Source organism: Lepidothrix coronata, unplaced genomic scaffold (genome assembly GCF_001604755.1).
Source record: "Lepidothrix coronata isolate B3197 unplaced genomic scaffold, Lepidothrix_coronata-1.0 Scaffold63, whole genome shotgun sequence".
Taxonomy (NCBI): Eukaryota; Metazoa; Chordata; class Aves; order Passeriformes; family Pipridae; genus Lepidothrix; species Lepidothrix coronata.
Genome location: NW_016690243.1, coordinates 967186 through 976986, shown reverse-complemented (window position 1 = coordinate 976986; position 9801 = coordinate 967186). Strand labels below are relative to the sequence as shown.

The following is a 9801-nucleotide window of genomic DNA, read 5'->3' as shown; positions in this document are numbered from 1 at the left end:
AAAAACAGCAGCAAAATTATTATTAACTAAGCAGTGTCATAGTTTACTAGAGAAAAAAAAAAGAAAAATGTCACAATCATTATTATGCTCTTATACTTAGGGAAATAAGAATAAGCAAAATACACTTAAATCATATAAGATTTTCTTTCACTTTTTAGCTTCCTAAAATGAAAATATGCACCTACATCCATTCTCATATGAAAAACATATAATGAGGACTATGATCGTTTCAATTCTCTGCTTACCACCGTCAAAGGTGCATAGCTAGTCTTTGTAATTGCTGGTGTTTTTCACTATTACATCATCTGACAGCACATTCACTGAAAAGGAATAATGTCCTGCTTAGTCCTTTGATCTTAGCCTGAGAAAGTTATGAGCATTGTTGATATTCAAACTATATGGTCCCAGGTACACCAACATTTCAGGCACCCTAACTTCCCCCGTCTTTTACCCCCAAAACCAGCAGGAAGTGACCACTAAACCAAACAAAACAGAATGAGAACAAGAAAAGAAAAACAAAATTTCAAAACCAACCAAACAAAATACATGCAACAGCTCTTATTATTCTCCTCTGTTCAGAACAGACCTATGCACTAAGCACGGCTGCATTACTTGATAGTCTATGTTCTCTCTTTTTTTCCAATGTTACAGCTTGAGCCCACCCTCTATTCATCGCAAACTGAACTTCTTGGCCAAGGTCTGCTACATAGACTCATCTGTAGGAGCAGCTGGCCCACAACATACACCTGTCCTAGCAAAAAGTCAGAGCTTTGCTTTTATCACTTAACAGACAACAAACAGACCTCTTCTCATTTTTGCTTTGTTGCCAACATCTTTCAAAAAGTGATGCCAGAAAAAAAAAATTAAACACTGAAAGATAAGCATATTTGGCCTCTGGGGAAGAAACAAGATGACCTAAGACCTACTTGAGAAAAGTTGGTATGTGTGGAGAGAATAGATTAGATTCTGCAGACGAATGACCAAATAATCTACCAGATTAATCACCACCAATGCCCAGGGTAGCTCTAAAATCTATATGAAGGTTTGTTACTTTTTCCAAAAATCAAAAGAAATATGAAGCATTAAAATATTTATGGAAGTATTCAGTCTTGCAAATACTTCATTTCTCTGTCATTTTACATTACACATACATTATATAGGTAAAATATATATTATCAGTGACATTCCAGGACCGAACACGTGCATATGAGTTTGAAGACTGGGATCAGAGCCTAAAATTTTTTCATAATATTCTCACAGTGCCAACAGGAGAAAAAAAACCCTGCTGTTCAGTTCAATGAAAAGAAAAAAAAAAATCTGTTACAAAATGTGTGGTAACATATGATGAGATCAGGTTTTGGAGTATCAAAACGTCTTGACTGGATTCAGGTGGAAGAAAATCCACTTTGGCAAAACCACTTAATTTCCTGCAGATGTAAGGGGGTGAGAGGGAGCAGAATTAGGCCACAGAACCTGCATCAAAGAGTAGTTCTATTGTAATCTCAGGTGACTGGGCTGGGCAGAAGGCTGGCAGGGTGGTCCTGTCCCAGTCACCACGTGCCCCAGCTGCCATACCTCTGCCAGGGCCACCACCTGCACACAGCCCCTCTGCAAATGGGCACAACCACTGCTCCTCCACGGCCTCGCTGAGAGCTCAGCCCCTGCAGGGTGACATTTTAACTGTGTTTCCAGAGATGTGCACAGCCTGTCCCCAGTGTAGCCCAAGCACCTGGCAGCCTCCTGGGCGCTGGCAGGCAGGTGGAGGCAGCCCTTGTGGACACGGCACTGCCCAGGAAGTCACTGTGATATTGGGACCAGTCTCAGCCAGGCGAGGCAAGGGCGTACCAGCTGCTGCCTCCCACTTCTCCTCATGTCAATAAACCACAGAGTAACAGAATCATTAGGGTTTGAAGGGATTCCTGGATCCTACTCCAACCCCCCCGCCAAGGCTGGGTCACCTAGAGCAGGTTACACAGGAACACATCCAGGTGGGTTTTGAATGTCTCCAGAGAGGGAAACTGCATGACCTCTCTGGGCAGCCTGTTCCAGTGCTCTGCCACTCTCAACATAAAGAAGTTCTTCCTCATGTTGAAGTAGAACTTCTTGTATTTTAGTTTATGGCCATTGCTCCTCACTCTGTCACTCAGCAGCATCGAAAGAGTCTGGCACCATCTTCTTGGCATCCACCTTTCAGGTATTCATATGCATTAATGAGATCCCCCCTCAGTCTTCTCCAGACTAAACAAGCCCAGTTCCCGCAGTCTCTCCTCACGGGAGAGATGCTCCAGACTCTTAATCACCTTTGTGGCCTCTGCCGTATCCCCTCCTGTAACTCCTTGTCTTTCTTGTTCTGAGGAGCCCAGAACCGGGCACAGCACTCCAGATATGGCCTCACTAGGGCCGAGTAGAGGGGCAGGATCACCTCCCTCGACCTGCTGGCCACATTCTTCCCGGTGCACCCCAGGATACCACTGGCCCTCCTGACGGCAAGGGCATACTCTCATTACAGCCTGAGATTTCCTCTCTTCTCATCCTTCGGGAGGCTTCGCGTTTCCAAGCGCCTGTACTGCAAGGCAAGCGGCTGCAGTAGCACTCACCTCGCCATGCCCTGCTCAGCCCGTCCCGCCGGGAATGACTCACGGCCGTGCCCGGGGGCGGGGCGGGGCGGGACCGGGCGGCGCGGATTGGCTGCGGGGCCGGCGCGGCCGGGCGCGGATTGGCTGCCACGCGGCCTTTGTTCGGCTGCAGCCACTACCCCGGGGCAGCGGAAGTTTGAGCGCTGCGGAGCGCGCGAGCCATCTCACCTCCGCGCCCCGCGGGAGCCGCCTCACGGCCGGACCGGCCGGCCCTGACATGGACCTGGAGAGCAAAGTGAAGAAGGTAAGGGAGGCTGCCCGCCGGGTCACTTGCCGCGCCGGCCGGCGTCTGCTCCGCGGGGAGCGGCGGACCCGCCTCGTTCCTGCCGCCCCCCGCGGGCGCTGCGGTGTGGTCGTTCCTTGGCCTCCGTGTCAGCCCTTCCCATTGCCCCGCCGCCCCGACTCAGGTGGGAGGCAGGGGAGCTGCCTGCTAGGTGACCTCCTGGTGCGGAGACGACTGAGCTGCCCCGCTGCTCCGACCGTAGGTAATCGCCGCAGTTTGTGTCCGAGGTGGTCATGTGGGGACGTACCATTATACGCGAGTAAAAACATGTATTCTCCCCTCCCGCCCCAGTAAACCTCTCAGAGCTGATAGTTGTCTTCAGGTTTTGCTCATTGTATGTAAGTATGAAACTTAAATTGCAAGCAGCCAAAGAGCTGTTTGTGGACAGGCTGAAGGTTAGTTTCTGACCGATGATGTGACTGGCTCCTTACAAGTGCATTGTCAGCGTTCCTGTAGATTAAGCTACCTGAGACAGAGACCTAGGATTGGTTTCTCTTTCTTTTTAAAGGCATATTGACTAGTTAGTTTGGAGTCAAACTGGCAAGAAGCATAAGGTAAGTAACAAAAACCAATAGGTAATCCAGTTGTATTAAATCTCTCTCTAAAACTCGCTGTTTAAGCTTTCTATATAAAACTGACTTTATGTGGGATGCACATATAAATCTTTGCGTCTGGTACTTTTGCAAATTAAATGCAGTGCTAAATCACTGACATTTTTCTTTATAGTAGCTGTTTCAACACTATTTGATAATGGCAGAAGGAGTTTTACATATTAACATGGGTTAAATCTGTGCATAATAATATCACTGATGTTTGAAAACTAGTCTTTTGAAATGCATGTTGTATGAACACTTGTAGGTTTTATTCCTGGATTTCTATATTTAAAGGTAGCAACTTGTTTTAAAATACACATATGCACTTTTGTATACTTCTGTGCTTTTCCGGCTTGCAGGTCAGAAACTGACAGGAGTATGGAAGTAGTTGGGCAGCATGGAAAGCTACTTGTCAAGGCTGAATCCTAGTGAAAAAGTTAGAGCTTGCTTCAAGCCATAATGTCACCTGGATGAGGATCGTGGTTTGGAGAAACTACATATATCAACCCCTTATCAGCATTAGGCTGTCAGTGTATAGATGGGTGTAGCTAAGCACTATCACTGTCTTTAGAAGATAGTTGTGTGCACAGGGTTGTTCCCCTCATATGACTCCTTGTATGTAATGCAAACAACCTTACTGAGTAGATTTGCTTATATTATCAAAGCACTATTTAAAACTTAAAATTGATGGCATCACAAGGCTTGTTAACTGATAGGTTTTTGAACTCCTGGAGGTGAGAGATGCATATTTGTGGAAGATAGAGCATTCCTACTCAGAATTTCTCCATCTAAAGAGAAAGTGAAATGACTGATAAAATTCTGCTGAATGTTGGTTTGAGTGAACTTGTAGTTGCTGAACATCTGCTTTAAATTACACTGTAATTATTGAGCAGTTGTGTGTGTTGTAAGTTTATTTGACTATTTTTGCCATCTTTTTCTTTAGTCATCTTTTACTCTTCTTCATCATCTTCAAAGTTTCCTGAAGACTTTTCTGAACCTGCTCAGACAGAGACAGAAGCTAGCAAAGCTCTGTTTGTAGAAAGTAATTTGTCTTTTTGTTCTGTTCAGCTTTAGTGTTAATACACAGAGATGTCTATGCTGGGAAAAACTTACATTTTCTTTGTGTCTACTATATGTATGTTCAGAAGACTACTTCTGTTCTTCCCCTATGTCCCCTCTCTTGTTCACATCTCCTCCTCATCTTCTTTCTCTTTGAAACTTGGGTGAAGCTCATTTCCAAGAGAACAGACAAGGATCAGTGACAAGTCACTGCAGGGAGAAGTGGGAAGCTTTGTTATGTACCAGTGCATTTGGTACCAAATCCTTTCCTTCTTTTATATCTACCAATATTTACTTAATCAAAACTTCCTAGATTTTGTGCGCTGGAAAGAAAGAGTGACAGCTCACATCAGCTCTGAAATAACTGTGTCTTCAATTCCCATCCTTTAATTCCAATTCTCAACAAACCTGTTTATCATCTTTTTGCTTCTCTCTCTTTATTTTTTTTTTTTTGCCAACTTCCCTCTTTCTTGAAAGATGGAAGAACATTCTGAGAAGTTTCCAGTCAAGTTTATCAAAACCAGTAAACTATTTGGCTTGAAACTTGTCCTGAGCTGGAGATGTCCGTGTCAGATTTTTTTAGTCCATCAGCAGCAATCAGTTACTTTACCATGTGTTGTAGTTCTCACATATCTTTTGCACCCTTGGGCAAAATAACTTGAGTCCTTTTACAAAATGTACTTGCAACCTCATGTAACATTTTATTTTGTAGTGACTTATGCCTATTTACTGCCTGGCAAATAGATGTAAACATTAGGTAGTGGCTGACCTGCCTGTTGGGTAGGAAGTTCCTAGAACACTGGGCAGAAGAAAGCAGGAATTGTCACACTGTCCAGAAATAAGCTGTCATTCCCTTGCTTTTCTGAACTCAAAGTCTGAATTTAGAAGTTGACTATTGGGTAGCTCCAGTGTTCAATGGAGCAGAGGGAAATTAATGCCTGGTGGAGCAGTGTTCAGTGTAGGCACTCAGCTGATACTGTAGAAAAATTTGTTTCCCTGCTCACAACTGCTAATGTATAACTGCACGGGATAATATACTGGGGTGTTTTCTGTTTCTGGAAAACTCAATAGATGAAGTTTTCAAGGTGACATTTCTAAGGTTTCTCTAAGTGTCAGTAAGCCATGAATCCATTCTTTAGTTGTAAACTGCTTCATTGTCTCTTTGGAAAACTGCTGCATACGTTTATATCTACAAGTCTAGGTTTGTACAAAGGAAAAAAGCACTCGGTAAAAGTCTGTTTTTATTGTTGATATCAGGTTTGGGGGGTTTTCCCCTCAAATTTAACAGTTCTAGCACAGTTCCTCTGACTGGAATTGCTTCCCTCTAGTACAAGTCCCCTAGGGCTCAAACAACATACTTGTCTTTCAGCAGGAAGAGTTACTGCCCCACCTGACACTATTTCTAACCCATCATTTAGCAGTGGATACCTTATATATTTGCTCTTACACAGTAGTCCTGTGTAACATACCCTTCTGTAGTGTTTATCTGTGAGGAATCTGAGGACACAATTACTTCAGCTCAGACTTTTAATTCAACTTCTGTTCGATTTCTTTTATGTGCTGTAAAACTCACCTTGCTGTCTTAACAAGTGGCTAGAGGAACCAATACTACCATGTAACCAGATGTCTCTCCTAGTCTGAATCCTGGGCTCTGGACAACCACAGTCTGCCAGAAACAGAAATTTCAGCATGAACTTTATGCACTGAGGAATATATATGCAGAACATATGCAAATATTTGGAATAGCATTTAATTTTTTTGTAATCAGTTCACCAATCTTCTTAGACACATGAGATGACTGGCAAATATCTAGGCAGTGAATACTGTCTTTTTGGCTGCTTTGTGAATAGTAAGCCTGATACCTTACTGTCTGTTATAATTTCCATTTAAAGGAGAAGGAGCGTTTAAGGATTACTGTACAGTTTTCTCCTTTTTCTCACAAGGAATTGGATTTGCTCTTGCATTTGAGGATCATGAAGATAGCGTTTTGTATAAAAAGAGATTGCACAGCAGAGCTGAAGGGTAAAAACAGTAGCTCCAGCTTGAGAAGTACTTGTGCAACAAACAGACCACTGTTTCTCCCAAACACAATATATGCGGTGTTCTCAAACCTTGCTTTGAGGGTATAGGGAAAACGAAGATTTAATGCTTTGTGTTGAAGACTCTAGCAGAACTTTGTTCTAACAGTCTGGATTCCTGCCCTGTCTGTCACCTCTGTGAACTTGGTAAAATGAATCAGCAGGTCACAGTCATGCTTTGCAGTCCTGCTGGTAGCATGGTCTCATGCTTCATTAGAGAAAATAAGAATCTGGCAGTGAGTCTGTTCTGTATAAGCTTTCACAGTATAATACTTGCTTTATAAAAAGAACTTTGATTGCGATGGAGAAGGGGTGGGGGAACTTGGGGGGAAGAGGTACAACTTCTCTAATGTGAAATTTCTGCGTGGTTCTTTTTTTATGGTGTGAGACTTAATTTGTTCTATTACAGGTGGAAAAGCAAACATGGAATGCTTTAGACGTTAAGTCAACAACTGTAATGATCTTTTATCTGATAAATGAATGGTGAATAAAGTATGTATAGGAGCAAAGTCAACTTTTTTGTGTTTTGCAAAGCATGATTTAGTAACCTGCTGGACTGCACTTCCTGTTGAGATCACTGTTTGTTTTGGTGTTACTGCCATGGGAACCCTTTATAGTAGAGCTTTTTTTTGCTGTTTCTTATATGTAGTAAGATCAAAGAAATGTAGTTTTATTCATGGGTGATTTTTGCCTGCAAGTAGAAGTATGAAAGTGTTGGTGGAGATATAAGAGGAACTACTTCAGTTTTGTTAACAAGGAAACTGAGTAACTGCTTCCTGCATATGCTGTGGTGTTTGGCTTGGGGTTTTTTTTCCCATCAAAATTTGAAAAAAATATATCATGTGAATAGTTTTCCTGAAACACCTACCTGAATCCACATCCCTAGTTGGTTTTTTTTTGTCCAGCATCCCTCCATATCAGCTTGGCAAATATGGCAAGGCTAAATTAAACTTTTTGAGTTTTTCTTTTTCCTCCTGTGGCAGAAGTATTCCCCAGGTGTCTGACCATAAAATATCATGAAATGCCTGAATAGCAAGTCAAAAAAACTCTTTGAATGCAGGACTATGTGGCTTCTAAGATCAAGTGAAACTTTCTTTGATATGGCATAATTATAAGCCAAGTACCTAACAGTGAGGTGGAAAATTAACTTACTTTGAGTTACAGTATTCTACCATTAAAATAACAAAGATCTACTTCTGAAATTGTTCCTGGAAAAAAAAAGAAATGTGTTTATTTCCCTCTAAGTAAGTAATAGTGAGTAGTGATTGTCAATAAAATTTTATTGGTAAAAGTTGCTTAAAACCACATTTATTTTTTTTACCTCAAGAATTTTACTCAACGTGTTATGCAAATTAATGGCTTCTTCTGAGCAGATACAGAGTTTACAGATGTAAAGGCATTGATGTAAATATCTATAATGTGTATTTTAAAATTGTTTTACAGTCTAACCTAAATAGATATGCATGTTTCATTTATATATATAACTAATATGTATGTGTATGGGATGTATGCATATATATATGTTTTATACAGGGGTTTATGAACAAAACTCTCTAATACATACTTTTTGCTAATGTGCAGAGTTGGTCAAGTTCTTTTAGGTGCTGGAGACCTGCAAGAAGAGTAGAGCTGTGAAGATGAAAGCTTGTCACACCTGTTTTCTAGAGTCTTAAACTTGGTTAAATGAACAGGGCGAGTGTCAAGGGAGTGAGGAGGCTTCTGTCATGGCATTCCAGATTACACAAGATCTAACTGTAGTCATGTACTGCTCTGTGTGTGTTTCTGTTTTCTTTCATTTTTAAAGTCTTGTTTAACACTTTTTCTTTATGCCTGGTTTTTAGTTTGAGAGCATGCACTCTCCTGCATGGCTAAAGATCGTAAAAAGTGAGTATGTAGGTTTCCAGGTCCACTTCTGAAAACCTAATGGTAAAAGATGCAACTGGGTAAGAGCGCTGATGTCAAAACAAATACACAGAATATTGTGAAAATGCCTCTGCAGCATTGGGTGATGGATAGAGTTGTATTGGGGGTTTATAGATAGTGTTAGATAGTGTGTATAGATAGTATGTCAGCTGCATTCAAACATAGCTAGTATGATGCTGGACTTTGTGAATAAACATTTGTTTTCTATCCAGCTGAGGTATTTTTATTACCTGTTAGTCTCTTGATGATACTCTGTGTAGCAGTGTCTTAAATATTTAGATCCTGAGCTATATGATATTTTGTTGAGAACATCATAATAAAATAAATTCTTAGTACTTGTGTACTATCATAGGCTACTGCAGCTCCTCGATTTATTCTTCTACTTGTCCTGCCCGGATCATCTTTCAAATATTTTTCTTGGATGCAATCACTTTTTGGCATCCTTCTTTCTGTGCAAAAGGGGCTTTCAAACCCAGTCTTCTTAATTCTGGTCAACTTTTCCCTAATTCAAAATGCGTATTTAAAAAAAAAAACAACAGGATCAAACTTACCATCAATTTTAATAGACATGTTAAATAATAACAAATATAGAGTGGTTCATGGGATGCTGCTCTTTGCTACAGATCTGAAATTTTTTCTTTCTTCTCAGTGTCTGTCACAGTTTTATAAGAGCATTGTCCAGATATGAACACGTCTTTTGTAGTGGTGTGGTTTTGTTTTTTTTTCATTCTGGAATCATAAGAAATATTATTTTTCTTTTGTTTCTAAAGTTTAAGTGCTGTAACCTATTTTAATCTTCAGTTTGTCTTCTCTACTAGAGAAGACATCTCATAGTACAGAATATAGTAGTACAAGATCAGGTCTCAGCAATTAAGCAGGCACAGCATATGAAATTCCTAATGTGTCTTGTTCTCATGGTCTCTTTTTTCCCCTCCTTTTTCATTCTTGCTTTACCTTCCCTTCTTTGAAAGTCCCTAAAGCACATTAGGATGTGCTAGAAATCTGTTGTGCTATGCAGGTGTTTTCCCATCTGTTCCTCAAATAGATCAATAGTTAGGTAACCTTCAAATCAGAAGATTCCTGGGATTTTATAGTAAATCCAAGAATAGCTTTAGCATGGATCTCTTTGCTTCTCCCCTTGGAGTAATGAAGAGCACAGGAGAAAGATCTGCAAAATGATATTGAAGATTTAATTTTTAAGGGTTTAATCTGAGGCTCACAGTTAATTG

At 41.0% G+C, this 9801-nt stretch overlaps 1 protein-coding gene across 2 annotated transcripts in view; it reads left to right on the top strand.

Annotated features, from left to right (window-relative positions):
- Positions 1–2772: 2772 nt before the first annotated feature.
- The window catches only part of TES (testin LIM domain protein), a 29882-nt gene continuing 22853 nt past the window's right edge, over positions 2773–9801 (top strand). Inside the window, exon 1 of one of the 2 annotated variants that reach the window (XM_017817919.1) lies at positions 2773–2880. In XM_017817919.1, coding sequence (XP_017673408.1) covers positions 2854–2880 — 27 coding nt within the window. In that variant the 5' untranslated portion in view covers positions 2773–2853. Of the gene's footprint in view, positions 2881–3431; positions 3474–9801 lie in introns of those variants that run through there. The other variant, XM_017817920.1, reaches the window with a different exon arrangement.